At 32.3% G+C, this 27,691-nt stretch overlaps 1 protein-coding gene across 4 annotated transcripts in view; it reads left to right on the top strand.

Moving 5' to 3' along the window:
- The window catches only part of LOC129906884 (protein mahjong), a 254,365-nt gene that overhangs the window by 96,137 nt on the left and 130,537 nt on the right, over window positions 1–27,691 (top strand). For 2 of the 4 annotated variants that reach the window (XM_055982847.1, XM_055982848.1), the window contains exons 3-4: window positions 15,460–16,290; window positions 17,627–17,899. In XM_055982847.1, coding sequence (XP_055838822.1) covers window positions 15,460–16,290; window positions 17,627–17,899 — 1,104 coding nt within the window. The remainder of the gene's footprint in view (window positions 1–15,459; window positions 16,291–17,626; window positions 17,900–27,691) is intronic. The other 2 variants (XM_055982849.1, XM_055982850.1) reach the window with 2 other exon arrangements.

Genomic DNA, 27,691 nt, shown 5'->3' with positions numbered 1-27,691 from the left:
CAACAGCGGTAGCAATGATAGACCGGTGAACTTCCAACATAACCCCACCACCTCGTTTTTTGCTGACATCACATCGATCGGTACGAAACACTGAATACAAAGACATATCGAAGAGCTCTTCAGTTTTAATATGTTCATGAAGCCATGTCTCAGTCTCAGTAAACGCAAATATGTCACATTCACTCATGGTATAAAAAGAGAAGGTATGATCATTAGAAAAAACTCAGTATCGAGAACTGTCAAAACTTATGGCTACTTAAGGTTTTGACAGCCCAGCCCATTGAAATTGTTTTTGTAAACAAATTTGTCTTGGAAATTGTTGTTGCTTTTGACTTTGCCAAATGCCAAACGTCAAAACCTTATTACCCCATTTTGTAAGATGGCGGCTCTAATGATCATACCTTGTCTTTTTATACCATGACATTCACTAGAATCGATAGAGAGAGCAAGATCTCTTAATTTAGAAGAGAATCCACCCATGTTTTGGTAATAAATACTCAAATTCGATTTCATGTGTGTGGGTGGAAGAGAAAGCGATGATGACTGGTGGGTGACAGTTTGTTGTTGATCAGATCATGGTATAAAAAGACAAGGTATGATCATTAGAGCCGCCATCTTACAAAATGGGGTAATAAGGTTTTGACGTTTGGCATTTGGCAAAGTCAAAAGCAACAACAATTTCCAAGACAAATTTGTTTACAACAACAATTTCAATGGGCTGGGCTGTCAAAACCTTAAGTAGCCATAAGTTTTGACAGTTCTCGATACTGAGTTTTTTCTAATGATCATACCTTCTCTTTTTATACCATGGATCAGATGGTGTTGGAGGTTGTGGGTGCGGAGAAACAATAGCAGAGGTTACACTTTGACATTGTTCATTTGAGAAGTTACATAGTTACGATTTATAAAGTTGCTCACATGAACATTAGATGGCCAGTTGTTGGCATTAAGTGCCAAATCATATTTTTCGGATGGAATACCAACTTTAAAATTTATATGCTTTAAACTTGTTATATTAACATCGTTTTTTATTAACTTAAAACACTTAACCTCTTCTTCAGGAATGATTAATTTTGAAGCAATATATTTTTTTATTGATAGTTCAGATATTGTACTTGCAAATTTAGATAAATGCAACCATTTAGTGGGGGCGATCACGCATATATCCAATGGTGGTACATCAGCTCCAACAGTGACATTGTTTTTAAAATTATTCCTGTGTTTTTCGTGCACTTTAATGTTAAAACCATTGTTTTCATTTTGCGTGTTTGAAGAAATACTTTTATTACCCAAGACCAGGGCAGAGGGGGAGGTTATTTCAGTAAAACTCTCATTTTGGGTAGCAGTATGAAGAGAGTTTAATGTACCAGGGGCATGGTGGGGCAATGGGTTTACGGCATGGGCACCACTGTATATAGAATTGGTGGTTTGGGCGGGGGTGGTGGCACTAGGTTCTGTATGCCCTGAACTATGAACAGCATTATTATTAGCTGAGCATGACAAAGAGCTAACACTTGCACATGCACAATCATCATGTTGTTGTATTGTTAAGTTATTTGTATAAGAACTATAGCTCTTATCGCAAACAGTTGATAGAATCTGATTTACTTTTGAGTTAAGAGAATTAAACCCATTTTTCATATCAAAGAGAGAATTTGCAATTTCAGAGAGAGTTTTAAGTAAATTGAGTTTTAAAATAAATCCTAAAAAATTCTGGAATTTTGTTGATATTAAAAGAAATACTGATGGCTACCCAATATGTATGGAGTTTGATAAGTTTTCTAGCCAAGATCCTAAAGTTATATCCAATATGTTTGCGGAGTTTTTTATGAAGTCCTTCGAGGAAAATCTTCCATCTGACCCTCGATTCCCTCTGACATCTCAACAATATACCCACTTAGGACTAATAAATTTTTCAATTACTGAATCTACAATTCGTGAACAAATTTTAAAACTTGACGACAGTCTAAGTTCTGGCCCTGACAGTTTACCGTCATTCATGTTAAAAAAATGTGCAAATAATTTATCTTACCCACTATTTATTCTTTTTAACCACTCAATTAAGTATTCTACATTTCCTGATCTATGGAAATATGCTTTTCTTAAACCTATTCATAACAAAGGACCTAGTCACTTAGTTACTAACTACCGCCCCATAGCCAAACTCTCTGTTATACTTATGTCGAATTCCTTTCAATTCAAAAATCGGATTTTCGGCGATCTCGAAGCGAATTTTTTCTGAAAATCATGTTCCATAGAAAAAAAATTCGCCTCAAACGAAGCAGAATTCGATTTTTTTTTAATCCCTCTTTTTTGAGAGATTTACACGGATTTGCACACACACTTGGAACATTTGACATTTCTCAAACGTCAAGCTGACAGTTTTCTTCGTGTTGTTTGTTTATTTGAGAACATCAACTTCTAATAAAGAGTAAATTTTAATTGAATATCGTATTTTTATTGCGGAAAAATATGAAATAAATAAAAAAAAAAACAATGTGCGATCAAAATATATTTTTTCCTGGCATAGTTCTTGTGAAAAAGTCAAATAACTGTTACTTTTCTTCTCGTAATTATCATCAGAAAATTTTTTCTCTGTAAAACCACAGCATACAGCCAAAATAATAACCTTCTACTTCATTTTCACTCAGATCTTAATAATAACTGCAATTTCCCTTTAATTCTGATTAAAATAACTTTATATTACCAAAGAAAATAAACAAAATTATTGATCAAAGGAATCTCTGGTTTTATTTTGCAGAAATTGTTTTGGTTTCAGCTTGACGTTCGTGTAAAAATTGTTGTCAAATGACACACATACAATCGCAAAAAGAATTCGGTCTGTTTTCATGTTCCTTTTTAACACCAAAAATTCGATTTTTTTGAGGCGATTCAAAAAATTGAAAGGAATTCGAGTTGTTAGTTTGTGATGTCTTATCTTTTAATTGTTCTTCTATCATTAGTGAAAATCAGCACGGGTTTGTTAAAAAGAAATCAACTGTCACTAATTTGTTAGAATTCACAACGTTCTGTTTTGACGCTTTTGAAAAAAATCTGCAAGTTGATTGCATTTTTACCGATTTTAGCAAGGCATTTGACAAGCTTAATCATAGTATTCTTCAAAATAAACTGTCAAGAATTGGACTTAATGATTCGTTTATAAATTGGTTGTCTTCTTACCTCAGTGATAGACATTATAGTGTAATATTCAGACATAATCACTCAAATAATTTTGTTGTTAACTCCGGTGTACCTCAAGGCAGTCATTTGGGACCACTATTATTTGTTTTATTTATAAATGACCTTCCATCTTTTTTAAAAAACTCTTCTTCATTAATGTACGCTGACGATGTAAAAATATTTCGGAAAATAAATTCATTGACTGATTGTAATCTTCTCCAAAATGACCTGCTATGTTTTTGAGAATGTCGCAATAACAATCGTTTATTTTTAAATGTTGATAAATGCAAGACAATGCGTTTCACACGCAATCATGATTCCATTGTTTTTGATTATATGTTAAACTCCTCTAGTTTACACGTCCAATCCAGCTTTTCTGATCTTGGTATAATCCTAGATTCAAAGTTATCATTTACTAATCACTACGATTCAATAATCAAAAAAGCTGATAGATCACTCGGTTTTATTTAACGTTTTGGAAGTGAGTTCCGTGATCCCTTCGTAATTAAATGTCTATTTTTTTCGTTTTTTAGATCTGTATTAGAATATGGCTGTGTTATATGGCCCCTTATTACAATGTTCACACAAATAGAATTGAAAGTGTCCAAAAGAAATTCATTAAGTTTTACCTTCGATTTTTTCCTCGTTCAAATTTAATTGAATGGCCTTCCTACCCTCAGAACCTAATTCTCTTGAATATCCCATCCCTTTCTGCTCATAGAGAGTTTTTACAGCTTCATCGTTGGATTAATGAATGGATCTATTTTCTCCTTCTCAGTTTTGGGTCGTTTGCACTTTAACGCGGCCCGTGTCGGGTTAAGAACTAGATTGCCAATACGTCCCAGTTTTAGCAGATCGAACTATGGGTCTAACAGTCCGATTAACCAGTTGATTAATATTTTCAATAAACATTATAACTTCATTGACTGTTAACGTTAATTTTAAATCAAAACAGTTTAAAATTAGATTTTTCGTTAATTTTGTAAATTAGAAATTTAATTTGTGTTATCTTTTTTTTTATATATATACATTCATTTTTATGAAATGGTAACGGCGCGAGACAGTTACGGCCGTCAAAGTTACGCGAAACCGAAGTTACGAAAAACTAGAGTTACGAATTCTAAAGTTATGTTAAGCTATGACATGTGATTTTTGGTTTGGCAACAATTGCGAGGAACGATATGGAATTATGGAAACATAAATAAGGGAATATCGATTCTCATTGGTTATTTTAATAGATTTTAACGAAAATGGGTGTGGTTTAATCTTTTTATGCAAAAAACAACCCCATTGCTTGTTTATTTATTTGACACAGAATAAGTTAAAAATCAAACAAAAACCCCACCTAATAAAAAGAATTCTAATATACCTATATATTTGCCATATGGGCAGGTCTTTTGTGTCATATTTATGTACCTACCCAACTATCAGAATTTTATGTTTTTGTTGGTTCGTTAGAAGATTGTCACCCCAATTGCTATTGTCAACTATAGTTGATGTACATTAAAATTTAATAATTGAGTTTAAAAAGACCACGAATTTCAGTATTTATCATCAATTAATACCTGACAATTGCAATAAGGATGACAAGTAGATATCTATAGGAAAAAAAATATAAAAAGGAAGTAACACAACCACCTTTTTCGATGGAGGTCAGGGGCCAACTAAAAAATAAAACAAATTTAAGCAACAAAATGTTCCATATAAAGTGTTCTTTTTTGGTGGGAGGTGGAAGTGGGAGCAACACAATCACAGCATGAACCTATCTGTTGGACTACTCGACTACTTCTCCTTCTTCACCTTGTGTTATACTTTACATAACACTACAACCGTATTTTAATGACACATTTTTTTCGACTAGTTTATGTGGAGGTGGGGAGTGTGTGTGGGAAAGATGTCATCTATCATTGGCTTAGGTTTGTCCTAATCCTAATCTAACAACAGAAACAGAGTTATATAATGGAAATAAAAAAGCGCTTTTTATTTTACTTATTTAGGTGGGGAAATAAGAATGCATTTTTTTTCATTTAAGATGCCACTGTATAACACTATTATTGAGATAACCTAACAAATTTTTGACAAATTTAAGTGTGAGTGAGGTCACATCAGCTGAATTAAAGTGTTCATTGTTGTCTTTGCCGGTAAGTTAGGCAATGTGTGTGAACCCGCCTAATATGAATGATTTTTGAAATTTGAATTTGTCATACACTCCCAATGTCAAAGAAAAAAGTAAAGTAACAGGGTTCGGAGAGCAAAAGAATTAAATTTGCAGCGAATGTAAATGAATGAAACGAGAATTTTTTTTTATTTTTCGGATCATAATATAATTTGTGTTCACGAACAAATTACATTTTTTAAAGAACAATTAAATTAAAGTTATGAAAAACCGAAGTTATAAAATCAGAGCAATGAATTATGAATACCAAAGCTTTAAAATGTGGTTCATGAATTGGCAAATATTGAGAGGAACCATATACTAGGTGATTCAGGAGAAATGTATCAAAAAGCTAGAGCGTGTATATTAAAATTGTATGAGACGGAGGGTGTTCATTTCATCCGAGGGGGCAATTTTCTAAAAAAATCTAAATATTATACTTTTTCTGAAAGTTTTACGGGTGCTTAATTCAAATTTGAAACTTTATTAGCTGCCGTTTCTGAAATATTAGGTACCGTTAAAAAATGCATTATATATCAAAAACGGAGGCTGGTAGATTGTTTTGACTTCAGATTCGAGTTTATCACCCTTAAAACCACTAGGAAAGTATATTTTGGTTCTTGGTTATATAAAATCCACGACTGGTTCGCACGATCTTGTTCTAAGGGTTCAAGTTGCAAATATTTTTATATTGAAATTTGGGAAATGTGATAGGTACATAAAGATGCATAAAGATACATTTTTAGAAAAAATACATATCAAAATCTTTAGAGCTGTTTTTTAAAAAAACTATTTTTTTATAAATAATTTTTTGGAAAAAAAGTTATAAAATATAATTAGTATGCCATTAATCTAATCAGTATCTTAACCCAAAATTGGGGGGCGCCTTCATTCTTCAAAATGTTTAGGACAAAAAATTAGAGCGCCTTTGAAAAAGTAAAATAGAAAAAAATTGGGGCGCCTTTGTGAAAGTAAATATAATTAAAACATCGATTGGAAAGATTTCGTTATTTATATAGACTTTAGTAAAAGTTCGGGGCGCCTTCGGCACCCCTCAATCCTTGCGTCCCTGGGCGAAGGTCCAGGCTGCCTCCCCTAAAACCGGCCCTGGTTCTCATGAAAACAGACCTATAAACAAACGGCAACCATCAAGTCCAACTAATATACGAATTGGTTCTTATAAAAATGTTGTTTATCAAGGTCAATAAAATCTGCAGAAAAATCAACGGATGCGACGGTTTCTATGGCTTGGCCCCTTTATGTAGGTAAGACGTCGGAGGCGTTACCGGGAAATTTTTTTTCTAAAGTGCCAATGTTAACAACAGGTGCCAATTTGGGCCATTTCGTGCCTCAAACATAAAAGTAAAAACAAGTCTGAAGACTAAAGACATAACTAAAGAGAATTATTAAGCGCAAAACTAGTAAATTTATTTAATTATAAAAAGAACTTAATGAATGGTCACACAAGACAGTATTCGATAATGGTATATTTGAACAAAAATTCCAAACCTGTACATCAACGTTGAGATGGGGAATTTTTTTCATACACTAACCCGTAGGTACCGCATACCTTTTCGGTGTGGCCAAGCCCTCAAAGTTTCAAAGAAACATAACAAGTAAATAAAAGCATCAATGAATTAGTTAATTAAAAATATAAGTCCATACATAGGGAGTGCGACATAAGGTCAAATTAACTAAATGTTGTAAATATTTTATCTTTAATACACATTTTTCTAGAGTGGCCACAGTACCATTTAATTAAAAAAAAAAACACCAAAAGTACACGACCGTGCCAATTCGGCAACGCTACGGTCGGATCGGATGTGAATGATTTTTTATTTTTATTTTTTTGACTGCTCCTTCCTTCTCTTACATCCGCGATCCATTTTTTGTAGAGTTGGGGAAACATTGACCGGCCACCACCATTGTTCTTTCTCAATAGGTGTGCATTGAATTTGTATAGTGTTATGTATCTGCTTTTATTTGTCAGTTATTGTCAAATTATTTACATAATTATGAATTTGTTAAACAAGGAAAGACTATACAACGTGTTAAAAAAAAATTGAGTTTCCCCTACCAAACAGAAACGATTGAAATAGAACATTTTCATCTTTGTTGGTTTGTTTTTTTTTTTAGTGGTTCCCTGACCTCCGTTTAATGTCGTTTTCTATTGACTTCTGAGATTTTTGTGTAAAATTCTGAGATTTTCCACTGCAAATAGAATATGAAATCTAGTTTTGTAATTGTGTGCGAAATCTGTGCGTATAAAAAAAATAAAACAACAACAAATGTTCAGACAAATGTCAAACAGAGGAGTGTGTGTGAAAGTGCGTGTGTTTGTATGCGTGAATCTTGATAAAAATCCAGAATCAGATTCTGGAATCTCAGATTCATTTTTTTTGTCATTTTTTTGAATCTCAAGACGCAAATAGATCATGAAATCTGAGATTTTACCACTATTTCCCCACTTCACCCCCCCTTTCAGCTGTCAAATTCACAAATCTCATTCTGAGATTCGTCAATAGAAAACGACATAAAAGGTGGTTGTGGCGTCACATTTTGTCACATATTATTCTATTCAATATTACAAACAGAAATGAAAAAAAAAACGTCAGCAAATTGTGCCCCATTCAATAATTTCTTCTGAGGAGAAAAGAGGGCGGGAGTGTAATTTACTGGCTGAATAAAATGGTGTAGCTGTGGCTGTAGCTTGTAGCGCAAGATAAAGAATTCTCAACTTTTTGCTCAGCTGCCGCCAACTTTTGTTGTAGTTTCCCTTAGTAAAATTTTGACCTTTGAAGTAAATATGACCAAAAAATAACAAATGATTTAGTATAGTACAACAAAATTTCGAAAGACATCGTTGCTAAAGAAAAAACAAAAGTTTTCAACTCTTAACATGTTCAACACTTGGATACATGCTTAAAATAAGCAAAATGTATTACTTTACTTTACCAAAATTGAAAAAGAATTCTGGTCAAAATACTTTTGCCACTCAAAAAATAGCACTTCTAATACGAAAAAAGCTGCCTGAACGCCAAATTTCACTCTTATGACTTACTTTGACCACCATGAGATTCACCATAACATACTTAATAAATAACCATCAACTTTACCTATATAAAGTTTAACCGTTAGAAATTATTCTTATCTGATCGAGAATTGAAAATTAGTCAAAATAATTATGCCGACGACTGTATTTAAAATATTAGATATATAAGTTATTGTGTAAAATATGATGTCACCTCAAGCAAAAAATGGAGGTCCGTCAAGATAGCACCCACACCCCCAAATTTCCAAAATCTGAGTATGCAGTAATTTGTTGCTAATTTGTTGCTAATTAGTTGCTCTAATCTCGAATTTGTTGCTCCACTCCTTCCCCCTCAAAATTGATGGAAAGGGTGTGGGTGCTATCTTGACGTCAAGATAGCACCCACACCGATTACAAACCCAACATTTCAAAAAACTGAGTACGCAGTAATTTGTTGCTAATTTGTTGCTAATTAGTTGCTCCAATCTTGAATTTGTTGCTCCAAGATTTGACCTTGAAATGCACTTCAACAGTTTTCTCAAAAAAGCAAAATTCTCCAAAATTTAACGCACAGCAACAAAAATGGTATCAAATTAAAGGGCCTCTCAACACCTTTTCAAAAAGGTCTCATTCAACTTTTAAATCCATCTCCTTCATGTCCAAAATGCATTGTGGAACTTGTGGAACATATCAAAACGTCAAGATAGCACCCACACCAAGAAAAACCTAAAAATTTAAAAAAATAAGTATGCAATAATTTGTTGCTAATTTGTTGCTAATTAGTTGCTCTAATCTTGAATTTGTTGCTCCACCCCTTCCCCCTCAAAATTGATAGAAAGGGTGTGGGTGCTATCTTGACGTCAAGATAGCACCCACACCCCCTTATTTCCAAAATTTGAGTATGCAGGATTTTAGGGATAATTTGTTGCTAATTAGTTGCTCTAATCTTGAATTTGTTGCTCCACGATTTGACCTTCAAATCGACTGCAACAGATGCATTTTTTTGGAGACTTTTTATCTATAATTTTTTTCAAAAAACTAAAAATGCCAAATGGACAACATGATTTCATGCTCTGCAAAAAGTAACATACAAATTTTCCATCACTTTCCATTCCAGTCTTATAGTCCAAAAACTAGTCAACTCTCCTAGCCCCTAAATACTATAAAAAACGGTGTGGGTGCTATCTTGACGTCAAGATAGCACCCACACCCCCTTATTTCCTAAATCTGAGTATGCAGGATTTTAGTGATAATTTGTTGCTAATTAGTTGCTCTAATCTTGAATTTGTTGCTCCACGATTTGACCTTCAAATCGACTGCAACAGATGCATTTTTTTGGAGACTTTTTATCTATAATTTTTTTCAAAAAACTAAAAATGCCAAATGGACAACATGATTTCATGCTCTGCAAAAAGTAACATACAAATTTTCCATCACTTTCCATTCCAGTCTTATAGTCCAAAAACTAGTCAACTCTCCTAGCCCCTAAATACTATAAAAAACGGTGTGGGTGCTATCTTGACGTCAAGATAGCACCCACACCCCCTTATTTCCAAAATCTGAGTATGCAGGATTTTAGTGATAATTTGTTGCTAATTAGTTGCTCTAATCTTGAATTTGTTGCTCCACGATTTGACCTTCAAATCGACTGCAACAGATGCAATATTTTAGAGACTTTTTATCCATACGCTTTTTCAAAAAACTAAAAACGCCAAATAGTAGACAGAATTTGTTGCTCTGCAAAAAGCTATTTTTAAATTTTCTATCACTACCCAATCCTCTCTTACAAGAGAAAAACTAATTTTGCGATGACGTCATCCATCAAGCTGGGTACGCCACAACGAAAATTTGAAAATTTTAGTATGCAGGAATTTGTAGATATTTTGTTGCTAATTTATTACCCTAATCTAGAATTTGTTGCTCCACGGTTTGGCCTTTAAATCGGCTGAAACAGTTGCAATATATATATATTAGGGTGGGTCAAAAAAATCGAAATTCTTTTTTTTTGAATTGGTACTCCGAAAATTCGATTGCTAGACCCCTCTAGAATATACACACCAAATATGAGCTCTTTATATTAATGGGAAAGTCCTCCGCTTTGCAATTTTCCATTTTTACATCAAGCTTCTACTAAAAAAAAATAATTTTTTATTAATTGACTTTTTAGCAAATTTCTTTTCATATTCTTGTAGGAAATTGAACACTCTACAAAAAAGGCCTTATACTCTTTTTTCGTTTATCTAACCGTTGAATAGATATTTGAGGTCCAAAAATCGAGAAAATCTTTAAAAATTCGTTTTTTGTTCTTAATTTTGTAACAAATTGAAAAATTGTAATGATCAAACGCGCAAGACATATTCTTGTTGAAAATTGATTGCTCCACAAAAAAGATCTTGTTAACTTTTTTCACTTATCTAACCATTCTAAAGATATTCGAGGTCAAAGTTAAAAAAAAATATAAAAACATTTTATATTTTTAAAAAATTTCTAATTCACTGAAACTTCATTATTTTCAAATAAGCAAGATATATTCTTGTAGGGGCTTAAACGTTCTACAAAAAATTCCTTGGAATTTAATTGATTGCTTTAACCGTTTAGAAGATATTCGTATCCAAATCGCAATGCATACCGGTCATAAGAAAACTATTGAAATCAGTGAGCATTGGTTTGGATACGAATATCTTCTAAACGGTTAAAGCAATCAATTTCATTCCAAGGAATTTTTTGTAGAACGTTTGAGCCCCTACAAGAATATATCTTGCTAATTTGAAAATAATGAAGTTTCAGTGAATAAGAAATTTTTTAAAAATATAAAATGTTTTTATATTTTTTTTAAACTTTGACCTCGAATATCTTTAGAATGGTTAGATAAGTGAAAAAAGTTAACAAGACCTTTTTTGTGGAGCAATCAATTTTCAACAAGAATATGTCTTGCGCGTTTGATCATTATAATTTTTCAATTTGTTACAAAATTAAGAACAAAAAACGAATTTTTAAAGATTTTCTCCATTTTTGGACCTCAAATATCTATTCAACGGTTAGATAAACGAAAAAAGTGTATAAGGCCTTTTTTGTAGAGTGTTCAATTTCCTACAAGAATATGAAAAGAAATTTGCTAAAAAGTCAATTAATAAAAAAATTATTTTTTTTTAGTAGAAGCTTGATGTAAAAATGGAAAATTGCAAAGCGGAGGACCTTCCCATTAATATAAAGAGCTCATATTTGGTGTGTATATTCTAGAGGGGTCTAACAATCGATTTTTCGGAGTACCAAATCAAAAAAAAAAATTTCGATTTTTTTGACCCACCCTAATATATATATAGCTTTATATAGGTATATTTTCAAAAATGAATGCTTTTTTAAAAGCTACATTTCCAATAGTCAAGTATTCTTGCCCTTTCATAAGCCCCTTAAACAAGTACCTACCTATAGGTACGGAAGACGTTAAGTAAAACTCAACAGCAAAAACAAAGTTTACAAAGGTACCTACTACTGCCCATTTAATTTCTCTATATTATATAGACAGCTTTTCCGTTCCTATTTTACCATTAGGTACCTACCTCAATTTCAAAAATTAATTTGATTCAACGTATAAACATCTACCTACCTTTTTCAAACATATCTTACAACAACAAACATCTATTGTTATAAAATTTCTCCCATGTCCTAGCCTAGAAGAAGTCTAGACATCTCTTGAAAAAGATACCTACCCCAAACATTTTTTTGTAATTCTTTTCATCGCTTTTTTATACTTTAAGTCTATCACTCTAGTTTTGGAGAGATGCATTTTACTAACTACCACTAAAGCAACCAAAAAACACAACTCAATGATATTCATCCAATCAGGTTGCGATGCTACTATTTTTATTATAAAAACAAACCAAATAAATAAATGTGTTCATAGTTAATAGGAATATTCGAGTGTGTATGCGTTGATTTAAATTTTGACTCCGCCCCCCACAGTCTGCTTTGATGAAAATAATACAAACGCACACCTTGAAATGTTTTTTCCTTAGTCGGTTTCAGACCTCTATAAAGCTATGACGTACGGTCTCTCGCTCGATTTAAAAATTTTATGACTTAGGTACCTACGTCCTCATAACACACCAAGGTAAGTTAGGTATGTATGTTTGTAGGGCCTTCCAGTTCATCTGGATTTAAAAGTTTAAAATTTCGAAATAGGTTCGTCTATATTCGGTCTATATTCGGTCTATCTCCCTCCGTTTTTTCTTGACTTAATACCTTTGGACCAAGTTTATTTATGAAGACTAAATAGCTCTAAAGTGTTAAGTCAACACAATTCTTTCTTAAGGACGGACATTTTCTGGTCAACAGCATATGGATATTAAAAAAGATCTTATAGATTATGTTTCTACATCATTACTTTTCAAAATAATAATATTCAGATTAACAAACAAAAATTGAAACTTCTATTTCGTTTTCCTCAAAATTACCTTTTCTGACTTAACACCATTGTACCCGGCGCCAAAGATTTTTAAGTTCAATTTCAATTTTGAAAACGTTCGGTAATATGGGATTGAGGCCTTCACCCTTAGGGGAATGAAGTTATTGCATAAGAAGGAAGGTGCTAACTATCAATTCAATTCATGTCTATAATTTGGCATTTTTAGTTTTTTTGAAAAAAATTAGGTAGGTATAGATAAAAAGTCCATCTGTTGGAGCAATTAATTATCAACAAATTCCTGCATACCTGCTTACATATTTTCTTAAATTTTAAAGTTTTTCCTTTTAGGCAATTACCTAAGCTTTTTTGTAGTGTTGAAGTTCAAATTGTGAAGCAACAACTTCATTCGGGTTTTCAGTGGTTTTGAATTTAAAGTTTTCCCCTAAAAATATGCAACATTTTTCATAAGACCCATAACGACAAAGGTACCATAAAACAAAAAATTGCATAACGAACCTATTTCGAAATTTTAAACTTTTAAATCCAGATGAACTGGAAGGCCCTACAAACATACATACCTAACTTACCTTGGTGTGTTATGTAGGACGTAGGTACCTAAGTCATAAAATTTTTAAATCGAGCGAGAGACCGTACGTCATAGCTTTATAGAGGTCTGAAACCGACTAAGGAAAAAACATTTCAAGGTGTGCGTTTGTATTATTTTCATCAAAGCAGACTGTGGGGGGCGGAGTCAAAATTTAAATCAACGCATACACACTCGAATATTCCTAGTAACTATGAACACATTTATGTATTTGGTTTGTTTTTATAATAAAAATAGTAGCATCGCAACCTGATTGGATGAATATCATTGAGTTGTGTTTTTCGGTTGCTTTAGTGGTAGTTAGTAAAATGCATCTCTCTAAAACTAGAGTGATAGACTTAAAGTATAAAAAAGCGATGAAAAGAATTACAAAAAAATGTTTGGGGTAGGTATCTTTTTCAAGAGATGTCTAGACTTCTTCTAGGCTAGGACATGGGAGAAATTTTATAACAATAGATGTTTGTTGTTGTAAGATATGTTTGAAAAAGGTAGGTAGATGTTTATACGTTGAATCAAATTAATTTTTGAAATTGAGGTAGGTACCTAATGGTAAAATAGGAATGGAAAAGCTGTCTATATAATATAGAGAAATTAAATGGGCAGTAGTAGGTACCTTTGTAAACTTTGTTTTTGCTGTTGAGTTTTACTTAACGTCTTCCGTACCTATAGGTAGGTACTTGTTTAAGGGGCTTATGAAAGGGCAAGAATACTTGACTATTGGAAATGTAGCTTTTAAAAAAGCATTCATTTTTGAAAATATACCTATATAAAGCTATATATATATATATTGCAACGGTTTCAGCCGATTTAAAGGCCAAACCGTGGAGCAACAAATTCTAGATTAGGGTAATAAATTAGCAACGAAATATCTACAAATTCCTGCGTACTTAAATTTTCAAATTTTCGTTGTGGCGTACCCAGCTTGATGGATGACGTCATCGCAAAATTAGTTTTTCTCTTGTAAGAGAGGATTGGGTAGTGATAGAAAATTTAAAAATAGCTCTTTGCAGAGCAACAAATTCTGTCTACTATTTGGCGTTTTTAGTTTTTTGAAAAAGCGTATGGATAAAAAGTCTCCAAAATATTGTATATGTTGCAGTCGATTTGAAGGCCAAATCGTGGAGCAACAAATTCAAGATTAGAGCAACTAATTAGCAACAAATTATCACTAAAATCCTGCATACTCAGATTTTGGAAATAAGGGGGTGTGGGTGCTATCTTGACGTCAAGATAGCACCCACACCGTTTTTTATAGTATTTAGGGGCTAGGAGAGTTGACTAGTTTTTGGACTATAAGACTGGAATGGAAAGTGATGGAAAATTTGTATGTTACTTTTTGCAGAGCATGAAATCATGTTGTCCATTTGGCATTTTTAGTTTTTTGAAAAAAATTATAGATAAAAAGTCTCCAAAAAAATGCATCTGTTGCAGTCGATTTGAAGGTCAAATCGTGGAGCAACAAATTCAAGATTAGAGCAACTAATTAGCAACAAATTATCCCTAAAATCCTGCATACTCAAATTTTGGAAATAAGGGGGTGTGGGTGCTATCTTGACGTCAAGATAGCACTCACACCCTTTCTATCAATTTTGAGGGGGAAGGGGTGGAGCAACAAATTCAAGATTAGAACAACTAATTAGCAACAAATTAGCAACAAATTATTGCATACTTATTTTTTTAAATTTTTAGGTTTTTCTTGGGTTTGTAATGGGTGTGGGTGCTATCTTGACGTCAAGATAGCACCCACACCCTTTCCATCAATTTTGAGGGGGAAGGAGTGGAGCAACAAATTCGAGATTAGAGCAACTAATTAGCAACAAATTACTGCATACTCAGATTTTGGAAATTTGGGGGTGTGGGTGCTATCTTGACGGACCTAAAAAATGGGACATAATTAAAAAATCACCCCTTAAGTTTTCTTTATTTGCTTTTGAGACAACCTATATAAATATAGATAACTAGCAGAGCCAATAGTCTTCGCAGCTAGGCTCACTATTTTTAACGCATATCCTTTTGATATTTTAAAATTATAATAATAACATCTTAATAAACCAAATTTCTATTTGCATATTTTATTTCATTAGCTGGTTAACGATTATCTTCGAGATAACTATTTCACACGCCAAAACATCAAAAAAAAATCATTAGAGCTAAATATTATTTCATGTCGTCTAATTCTGGTTATAATGCCGGGTCTAGAAACCTCTGCTGTCTTCCAAGTTGAATATGATAATCTTATAAATCGAATTTACAGCTGGGCCGAAGAAAGCGTAGAGCCACTACAGAGTTATGCTACTGGTCTCCTCGCCGCTGCAATGGAAGTAACAGATATTGCGGTCACTTTTCGGGAACTTAATACCCGTCTTGTGCCGAAAATGATAAAAAGACTTCATGCTTTTCAATCTAGTAACCAAATATCTGAAAATGTCCAAATGTCAAGTTTACATAATTCCATTCCTGAACAAGAAGAAAACCTCGTGAGAATTTTACCGACTTGGATGGCAGATTCTGCACCTGCTAGTCCTGCACCAATTGATGAAGACAGCGCTGCTTTCAAAAATCAGAATGGAACTCCTGATAGCTTTCCAAGTACCTCAAACATGTCAATGTTACACGAAACATCTCGAGATGCGGCAGGATCGCAAAAATTTCTTAAACGCATGTACATTCCTATTCACCCGCATACAGCAGATACAAGTCAAATGCTGATTTTAAGATATCTTACATCAATGGGCGAATATCAAGAATTCCTTGGACAAGTATTTGAAAACAAGACAATGCAACTGATATGTGGATACATAAAAAACTTAGACAAAAGAGATACTTGCCTTGCATTCGAGGCCTTAAAATATTTAGCATCCTTGTTATGCCACAAAAAGTTTGCCTTAGAATTTATTTCCCATGGTGGCTTACAGGTAAGTTATTTTAACTCTATGAGCCTTACTAATAATCAAATTTAAAGCTCACGTTACTATATATTTGATTTCTACATACATATTTCACCATACCAAAAACCAATTTAATAGTCAGTTTAAAGGCTAACGCTCGATTAAATTTTTTATTTGGGAAACTCAACAAAAAAATTTAACCGAGCGTTAGCTTTAAAACTGAATATCAAATTGGTTATAAATATCGTGAAATATGTAGAATTTTGTAAAATATTAAAGTGAGCTTTTAATTTGATTATTGGTAGGGCCCTATACAGGGTGTCCCTGGATGAGATAAGAAGATTTTGAGGGATGATTCTTGGGTATATTCTAAGACAAGACCTAATATGTTTTGGACCCTCTGAATCCGAATTTCAAGTCCGTTTTGCCCGGTCACCCTCCAGTTTTGAGAAAAATGTAAAAAAGACCCCAAAAAATGCAAAAAACTTCCTTTTTTTGAGTTTTTTGCATTTTACTCAAAACTGGGTGACAGCGCCAAACGGACTTGAAATTCGGATTCAGCGTGCCCAAAAACATATAGAAAGATAGGTCTGGTTCCTGGTACATGACACTTTTTTTATTTCGTGTACCGGTGAATTGTTGTTACTTAAGCAGAAATAAACTAAAAAAATAAATTTTTAGTTCGTACCCTTTTTTGACTAAGCCCTGATTTTTCAATCGTCAGTTAGACTATCAGAGGAATAAATGTCAATAAAAAAAACTTTTATTCCTATGAATAAGCTCTATCTGAGGTTTATCTGACTATTGAAAAATTGGCCCTAAAGCAAAAAAACACATTTTTTAGAGATTTTACCTGGCGTAGGTTTTCCCAAATATCATAAAATCTATATGTTTTCTAACAAACTTGTGAACAACATTTTTATTCATAATTGTTTTCTTCATAAGAATTTATTTATAAAACACTATGTTTATCATACATTTATCGAAGAAAATCGGCCCCAAAGTCAAAATTATCATGGGTAAGAAAAAAAAATTCCATTTAAAAATTAATATCTGAGCAATAAAAAAGATATTAACATTTTTTAAATACAGGTACAAAGAATAGCATTTCTTCTAAAAATCAAGACATTAATGAAGTTGTTATCATAAGTATTAACGGAGCTATTAACATTAGCATGAGTAAAGGCATACCAAAGTAAGCGTTTTCTTAAATCATCGCTAAAGGGTATCAACTTTGCAGAGTTACTGTAGAACAATTTTTTTCTTAGAATATACCCAAGAATCATCCCTCAAAATCTTATTATCTCATCTCGGGACACCCTGTATGTATAATATACTTTCTGAATTTAATTTTTTATTGCAGCTTCTTCTGAAAGTTCCCCGCCCAAGTATAGCTTCAACCGGTGTTTCTATTACTTTATACTATTTGGCCTATTGTGAAGATGCCATGGAACGAATTTGTACAATGCCACAAGCTATTATAACTGAGTTAGTTAAATACGCTCTTTGGCTGCTTGGTCGCTCGTATGATTCTGGAAAATGTCATGCTACAATGTTCTTCGGTTTGAGTTTCCAATTTAAAGTCATATTAGATGAATTTGATGCTCAAGATGGTCTTAGAAAACTATATAATGTCGTAAGTAATTTAAGGTTTTTTAAATATACATAATAAATTGTTTTTACACTTAAAAAATTTTCAGTTATATCACAACAATTTTGTATTAAATTAAGTCCAAATTTGTATATTTAATTATTTATTAATTAGATAAACCTGCGTTATTCATATCGTATTTCCTAATAAATTTAATCTAATTTCTTTACTACCACTGTCTGAAAAAATATAACATGCAAAAATATATAACTTCAGCACAGCTTACATTCGTCAAAATCTAAATTATTGGGGTTGTGTTTGCGGCAACCTACCCCACCTGAAATTCAATTTTCTTAGTGTCATTCAACTTTTGGTCGTCAGTTTTGCCATATCTACATCTTTACTCTTCACCGAAAACTTTCTTCAAGCCTTACCGCAAAACAAGTTTAGTATGCCATCGAGTCTTACTTATGACTCAAATAAAAACATGTCTTAATAATTTCGGTGTTTCCGTTACATTTTTTTCGCGGCGTTCTAAGTTAAGTGGGTAACAAAAGGCGAAATTCCCAATTTATAATTCAGTTTTACTTAGATTTTGAATAAACGAACTTTTTCCTTTATTATTCCTAAACCTTAACTACATTGGCAACTTTTTGCAAAACTACAAAAGTGAAAATATTTTTTTTCTCGCTAGGGCAATTTGTTTGTAAAAAAGTATACAAAGTGTTTTTTTTTAGACTAAAAAATAAGCTTTTTGCATTATTTTTTTAATTTTTCCATTACGGGAAATCATCACAAAATCAGTTAGATAATTTTCACTTTTGTACATTTTCACTTTTTACGTAAATGTAGTTAAGGCTTAGATCTGAAACATCAATCCCACGAATAACTAACAAGATAAGGGTTATTTAAAGGAACTATTTCCATTCACTAGAGGTTTTATTTTTGGGTTGTAATACTCATACGTAATTTTGAAAATGATAATCGAATAGACGATAATCGTTTCACAGTTTGAGAATCTTTAAAGCTATTTTGAATCATGCCTAATTCAATATTTCCAAAACAAATTATATAAATGAATTTTCATGTCCTTAAAAGTCGTATTAGTCTAGATGAGATAGTAGTTGCCTCTTAATGGGGTAACCTAGGCTCACCTCCCGAAAATGAAATTGTGTTTTTTTTTTTAATCAATAATCGTCAATAAATAAACGATAGCTAAATAGATCTAGTTTTAGGGAGAATTTATTCGTTTTTGAATTGAAAGGCGAAATTTTTGAACAAATCTGTGAGAATTATCAATTTTTATGTATGTTTTTTTTTATTTTTTTTTTTTTTTTTTTTGTGCCACCCTGACTGTCCCTCCCTACTTAAAACTATGTAAGGCGATTATTAAGCAACCAAAACTGGTACTTCTGCCTTACCCTATCTCTTCAGTCCCCATCGGACACAGTCCTACTGAACCGAAGACGCCCTTCTCCGTTCTTAGCTCCACGTGGTAGATTAGCAGAACTGCCAATCTATCCTGTAGAAGCCCCCGTCTATCTAAATAGAGGAATGCCTCAAGCGAAATATAGCAGCTTAAACACACACTCTTGAAGTATTCGTCGTAAGGGTAGAAAGCCCCAAAAATGTAGCTATTTGAGAGGCCTTCGCTCTTGAAACGTGGCCACGAACAAGCTTCAGCATAAAGTTATCAATTCAATTTATGTTGGCCCTATTGTATAAAACCTCATTGGAATAGTAATCCGTGGAATCAGATTCGGGTGTTCTGTGCAGACCAATGCAACGTCTAACACACTGCTTCTCAAACACCCGAAACTTTTCCATTTGAGATGGAGCAACGTTGAACCACACAGGGCTTCCATAGACAATCATTGGCCGGTTGAAGGCCATGTAGCAAATCATAGCCAGATTTCGCCAGTTTCTTCGCGTATCCCCTGAGACCCTAGCCAATGGAGTCCCAAATAGAATCGTTTCTGATTTCTGAAAATTGATTTTCAACTTCCAGTCATCACAATATCGCTGAATTTTGTCAAAGTCACGTTGCAAGAGAATTCTGATGACCTCAACTTTTGGAGCTGTTCTGTACGCAATTAGATCGTCGGCATATGCAATTGCCTGAGTTAAACTTCCTATCAGATGGCTGGTGTAAATCCTCAGCCCACTGAGACAGAGGCAACTACTAGCAAACCTAGACTAATAAGACTTCTAAGGATATGAAAACTTATATTTTATGACCAGTGGCTTGAACTTTAGATTAAATTTAGTTTCTCTTTGGCTTATTAACTGAAACTTAAGATATCACGAGCAATAAAAGAGATATCGGGAAAATTTAAACAGTTTTTGAAAGAAGAATATCTGTTCTTATAATCACCGTTACAAATTTGTTTATAATAAATTACCCGCTCGAAAACAGCCAAAACGACTTTTTTTTAGCATTTTATAACATTAGTATTTCAAAAACGGAGGCCAATCAATTTGTTTTGAATTCAGATTAAGCAATCAAAAACCTATAGAAAAGTATATCTCGGTTCAATTTTGTTGACCAGTGTAGTTAATAATATTGCTTCTTGCTGGTAGGCTCTCTTTAAGATTAAAACAGTGTGGTTTCCAATTAAATTTACAATTAAATCTTAATCCTAAAATATCTAAATTTACAACGTTTTCTATAGCTATATTATCAATCAATCAAGTTTAGGACAGGATAGTTTACGACATATATGTAAGAGTTTATATTTGTTGTTGTTGTTTCTTCAGAATTTTTACACCACTCAACAATGTCATTTAAAACTTTTGAAAAGATATTTTTTGATTTCTCTAAATCATTGAGTTTACATTTATTTATTCAACACGTTAAATACTAACGCAGTAATCTCTATATTATGACATTATGTACATTAAATATACTTATAAATACTTAAATCTATTTTATTTTATAAATTTAATTGCAATGTATGAAGAACATATTCTTAAAATTTTGTGATTTTACGTTAACATTAATTGATTGAATTAAAAAATAGTTTTTATTGAAGATATTTATCAAAATATTGAGAGGACTATTGGCCCCATAGTTAGATATACTAAATATATTACAAAGAGGCAATTGCCTTCTTAAGCTGCAACGACTAACACTAAAACTCAATCTACACAGAACCGATGGAGCTGTAACAGTTCCGCTAGCAATTCCCACCATAAAACAGAATTGCATGTACTCTCGATGACTTAAAAGAGATGGAAGATTTATTAGTTGAAGTCTATGTGAATATGGTGGCAAATCAATCATACTAGACCAGGGAAGAAAACGTAAACAAAATCTAATAAATCTTCTTTGAACACATTCTATTCTGTTGACATGAACCGCGTAATATGGGGCCCATACAATACAACCGTATTCCAGAATAGACCTAACAAATGAAACATACAGAATTTTAAGCACATAAGGATCACGAAAGTCACGAGCAAATCTTTTAATGAAACCAAGCATCTTATTAGCTTTTTTTATAATATAATTGTAATGGTTAGTGAATGAAAGTTTTGAATCCAACACCACACCGAGGTCAGAGAAACTTGAAAGACTACATAATTGAGACGTGTTCAACAAATAACTAAATGAGTTTTTGTAGTATATGTAGGCTCTAAAAAGGGGTTAATTATAATTTTGTTGGTCCTAAATAACTACTCAAAATGGGATTTTTTCCGATAACCGACTATTTGCGGTCTTAAGTAGAGGTTATTTTCTTTACAAATTATGTGATATTTATGGTCTATTAAATCTTAATAGAGAATATTTGGGTTTTAAAAAGGTTTTAAATAGTGCCAAATGTTCGACTAGGGAAGTTTTTCGCTCCGACAAAGTTCTAATGACCATTTGCTTTAGCGCAATTAAAAATCGACTGCAGTTACATGTAGTTGATAAAAAAGTTTTGTGATTCCTAAAAAAAAATTTTGTTCGGTCTGAGGTAACCCCCCCCCCCCCCCCCGAAATGAAATCCTAGCTACGGCTATGCTGATGGGTCAACTCTTTTTATAATGTTTGAGCTACTTGGAAAATGAGCAAATTGGGGGATTCTTCACAGGAGTTGGTCCAGGCCCCAATATTTGTTTTCAAGGCACTGATGGGCATTAAAGGATTTGTTGAGAGAATTTTTCTTAATCTAAAGTCTTTTTTCACATAAATTTCTCCAAGAAGATGTTTTAAATTTTTTTAGCTGTTTTTTTTGTAGACTTTCAGGGATTCTTTTTATAGGTCCCAGTCTGAAACATCTCTAGTGGATTTGGCGAGTTTTTTTTTGGAATTATTCATTGATAGGTTAAGGGCAGAAGTGCGATCATTGGCTTTGTTGTCGAGATCGATTGCATTTGAGGGATAACTTAGAAATTCGGGTTTAAGTAAGCTTTTCAGAGTTTCCCTGTATTTTTGCCAGTTAGTTTTGCGATAGTTTCGGAATGCTAACTGTTTAGTAGTTACATCATTAAGACTAAATTGGATGTATCTATATGATCAGAGAACGAATGTTCTTCAGATACTTTCCAATTCAAGACCCTTTGATGAATCGAATCGGAGACAAGAGTAATGTCTAGTATTACTTACTATCAGGTTAGTACTCAAAATAAAATCAAAAAGTGACTCACCTCTATTATTTATGTCGGTACTTCCCCAGACCGTGTGATGGGCGTTTGCATCGCAACCAATTATGAGGCAGATCTTTTGCCGTTCAGCATCGGCTATAAGTCTCCGTAGTTTTTCGCAAGGGAGAGGGCCGAGGTGGTCATGGCCGAGATATACCGACGCAATCCAGATTTAGTAAGAGAGCTAGTGGCACATTTGACTAAGGTAGCTCTTGTAAGGCTGAAAATTCGTACAGTAGTAGTTTTTAGCATGCTAAGTAAGAAAATCTTGATCTGGCAGGCCTCACCGGTGCACATCATATATACAGTCCTTTTCATCAGAATAGGTACACAACTTTTCAAATGTTCAGTATTGGTGTTTTCCTTACAGTGTAGGAAAAATAATAATTTTATGATGTCAAGTCATTGTTTAAGATGTTAGCAGAATCAGCAAAAAAAAATAATTAAAAACTTGTGGTTATTTTTCTTGTTTCTATATGGCAAAGCATTTCACATCGGAAAACTGAGTTATTTTTTTTGTTTCATCAGAATAGGTACACAAAAAGAATGATGTCAAAGTGGTCCAAGAAATTAATTTAAACCAAGTTCTTCTTAAAAATGTATTTTAATTATTTTATTTTTGTATAGTGGCGTTTTTATTCATAAAAAAATTACAAAACTGTTCAGGAATTGCATTGTTAAATTTCTTTATGCAATCTATCTGAATCTCTTTCCTAAGTAGTTAAATGGTGGGCTAGGAAATATTTTTGTCTTAAAATCGATTATCACAAATTTTATCAGTACGGGCTAGCCATTTCCAAACATTTTCAACAAGGTTCAGGGTTGTTTTCTATGGCAGATACTGAAGTGCTTCCTAAATTTTCACTTTGTTTCATCTAAAAACACCAATAAATGGTAAAGTTATTCTAAGAAAAGTGAGTAAAAAAAACATGAAATTACAACATATTGACGAAGCTTTTTTTCTAATAAAAAAAAAAAATGTTGCCCCTACTGCATGAAAACACATTTAATCATTATAAAACAAAAACAACGGTGCCCCAAAATTCTGATTCAATATAAATTTGCAGGAAAAAAAAATCTATTTCGACTCTTATAAAAATCGCCAAAGAAATGTTTCTAAAATTTAAATGATGCAAAAATATGCATACGTTTATTGCCTTTTCAAAAAAGTACGTTTCATAAGATTATCTTATAAACTGCAAAAGTTATACAACAATTAGTCAACCATCTTCCATTAAAATCTTCTCAAAATCGTTTCTCCTTTCGCGAAATGTTAAACTGATAGTTTAACTCACCAAGGACATCAAAATTAAATGTTAATTAATCCAAAAATAACAAGAAATACCACTCAACTTTTCATGTGGTTAGGGATTTCAAAAAACTTAAACGAATACAATTCTGTTCTTTGTTTAGTGATGGTGTCTTTTCGAAATTCAGCCATTTAAGAAGATTGGGAATAATGACCATTCTATTTACTGTCCTAAAATTACAAATAACAACTGTTTTTTTTTTGCATTTTTTTTCCACCATTCATTTTTTTTACCCCCAGAATGTTTTTATCTGAAGTCTGGATAGAGCACATTCACAATTTGTAATTTTTTTTAACCAAACCAGTACTGGTGGATCCTTCATTGTTTGTTTTATTTCTTAAGGTGTTTTCGCTAAAATTGAGCGATTTTGGTCCACCCATGTTTTTCAAAATGATAATATGATTATTATCATTTATTATCATTAGACTTAGGAAAGTCCAGTTATTTGTTTTAATGGTAAATTTGCTCGAAATCCACAAAAACATTAAAGATAACAAGGGTGTACCTATTCTGATGAAGAAAAAAATAAGTTAATTTTTCCTCGAAAAATATTTTACAAGAAAAACAATGGGAAAGTTATGGTCCATTTTGAAATAATTTTAGTCGTTGCTTTTTCTAACATCTTAAACTATCAAAAAACAATAAAACCTTGTTAGGTCACGCACCACTATTGATTACAAACGATTAATGAACATTTGAAAAGTTGTGTACCTATTCTGATGAAAAGGAGTGTATACAGGGTGTCCGGTAGAAAATGGATAAGCCTAAAATGGCTGATAGGTGCACTTTTGACTGTTCTGAAACCGAATAGAAACAGTTTCTATCGCAACCAGTTTAGAAAATATTAGCTTTTTTTCGTTCAGTGTACTTTAAATTTCATCATCTTACGTTTTCTTTAACCACAACCACGAATGAATGAATTTTATAAATTTCTTATTTTTATAATTTTCTACAATAATTGGCTCACTACATAAGAAGTTAAAAGTTTTTAAAACTGTTGCATCTTTTCTTTAAAAAAAAATTGAAATTAGTTTTTCGATGCAAAATGTAAAAAAAAAATATTTTATGAAAATTTTCAAACACCTGTGGTATAAAAAAGATCCATAGGAACGTAGGTGGTCAACTTTTTTAAAAATATGCGCGTCCAAAGGGGATTGCAGAATGGTAAAAGTTTTTATCAAATCTAGAGTTACTAGCAAGTTATTGGTACCAAAGTGCAAAAAAAGCCTATTAATTTAATAAATTATTTCAACTGTAAAATCTTAAGTTTTTCACATTGCTGATACAAATGCATGGATCCCATCAGTTTTTTTAATCAGTCATATTTGACAATAATTCTTCTTACACATAACTACTAAAAAAAGTGTTATAACCGTTGAACAATGGCTTTAAAAAAATAATTTAACTTTTTTTTTTAATGCAAAGTAGAAAAAAAAATATTTGTTTGCTAATTCGCTAATAACCAGTTTAAAAGATAAAATAAGAAGTGGCTCACAATATTACCTGTAAATTAAATTGCATCTAACAAATATTGGATGTTTTTCGTAGCCCAATAACATTGGGAATTGAAAAAAAATTCGAAAACATTGCAACATTTTCGATGAGGTTGCATTGGGCCAACTGGACCAAAGATCTCAATTTTTCTTTAAAACGAGATCATTAAGAAGTCAAAACTCAAAACAAGCTGTCCCGATGCACAATTGTATGCCCATGCTTAAACTGAGCAAACAAATACTTTTTTTTCTACTTTGCATTAAAAAAAAATTAAATTATTTTTTTTATAGCCATTGTTTAACGGTTATAACGCTTTTTTTTGTAGTTATGTGTAAGAAAAATTATTGTAAAATATGACTGATTAAAAAAACTGATGGAATCCATGCATTTGTGGCAGCAATGTGAAAAACTTAAGATTTTACAGTTGAAATAATTTATTAAATTAATAGGCTTTTTTTGCACTTTGGTACCAATAACTTGCTAGTAACTCTAGATTTGATAAAAACTTTTACCATTCTGCAATCCCCTTTGGACGCGCATATTTTTAAAAAAGTTGGCCACCTACGTTCCTATGGATCTTTTTTATACCACAGGTGTTTGAAAATTTTCATAAAATATTTTTTTTTACATTTTGCATCGAAAAACTAATTTCAATTTTTTTTTAAAGAAAAGATGCAACAGTTTTAAAAACTTTTAACTTCTTATGTAGTGAGCCAATTATTGTAGAAAATTATAAAAATAAGAAATTTATAAAATTCATTCATTCGTGGTTGTGGTTAAAGAAAACGTAAGATGATGAAATTTAAAGTACACTGAACGAAAAAAAGCTAATATTTTCTAAACTGGTTGCGATAGAAACTGTTTCTATTCGGTTTCAGAACAGTCAAAAGTGCACCTATCAGCCATTTTAGGCTTATCCATTTTCTACCGGACACCCTGTATATGACCTTGAAAGTGTAACTTTCAACTTTTTTTGCCCAAAATTTGACTTTGAAATCGATCATTGAAAAAAGTATTGGTTAAAATAACTTGATTTAAAAATTAATATAAAGTGTAATATTCTGCCTTTTGAAAAATGTATCACTCATAACTGTAGGTGTTGCCATTTTTGGTTCAAATTTTTATTTTTGTATGTATATTTTTTGGGGATAATACGATAACTAAGGCGGGGAAAACTAGTAACTGATTCTTGTAGAGGAGTTAAATACAAGCATTTTTTACTATGGGAGGGGGGTCTATCTCCCCCCGTTTAGGAGGGAGGGGCAATTTTCTAAAAAAGTAACTCAAAATAAAAAAAAAATTATTTAAAAACGATGGCAACACCTACAGTTATGAGTGATACATTTTTCAAAAGGCAGAATATTACACTATATATTAATTTTTAAATCAAGTTATTTTAATCAATACTTTTTGAAATAATCGATTTCAAAGTCAAATTTTGGGCAAAAAAAGTTGAAAGTTACACTTTCAAGGTCATATATACACTCAGTCACAAAAGTAAGTATACACCCCTAACATTGTTTAACCAATACCTCAAAAAAAAATTCTAACACATTTTGGAAAAAAATTTAAATGTGGTTTTATTTCATTAATCATTGCCTACATATTTACAAAAAAAAATGTGTCAAATAATCAATACTAGATGAAAAAATGACAAAAAACTAAACAAAGTACAAAATTTCGCATTACAAAAGTAAGTATACAGGGAGGAAAAAACTATGAAAATCGATGTTAAAAGTATAAATACCTAAATTTTTTTGGGAATTAATATATTTTAGGCTACCCCCTAGACTTGACGAGGTCAAACTCACTTGAAGGCATTGATTTTACTAGATTTTTTGCAACATTTGGGCCGAATTTTATCCACTCTTCCTATAAGACTCGTTTCAGCTAATCCTTTGAAGGCTTCCTTACTTTTCTCACAAAATGGTCTCACAGATGCTAAATAGTATCCAAATCGAGTGACTGGGGGATGTTTGGATCTCGTTTTGAAAGTTTTTGATCAAAAATTCACTCAAAAAGACCGAGTTTTGCTTAGGGTCGTTACCTTTATTGAAGATAATCAATCCATCTTAGCCTAATTATTCGACACTCTGGTGCAGGTTTGTCTATAAAATATCTAAAAAAGAATACCCATCCATTGTTTCCTCAAGGAGACTAAGTAACCCACACCAAAAGCTATAAGCAAAAACCCCATACCATAAACGAATCACTGCCGTTTTTACCAGTACCTTCCTTTCTTTTCGGATCTACTTCTTTTCTCGGTTTTCTAGAAATATTGCCACATCCATAACTCATATGCACGTAAGACGAAATGCACTGCTCAGATGAACCTGGTAAAATTTGGAGAAAGATACAAAAGTAACAAAATCCTATCAAAAAGCTGGTACTGGTAAAAACGGCA

The sequence above is a fragment of the Episyrphus balteatus genome, chromosome 1 (genome assembly GCF_945859705.1).
Source record: "Episyrphus balteatus chromosome 1, idEpiBalt1.1, whole genome shotgun sequence".
In the NCBI taxonomy this organism is placed as follows: domain Eukaryota; kingdom Metazoa; phylum Arthropoda; class Insecta; order Diptera; family Syrphidae; genus Episyrphus; species Episyrphus balteatus.
The sequence above is the reverse complement of the archived record's forward strand: the minus strand, read 5'-3'. Positions and strand labels throughout refer to the sequence as shown.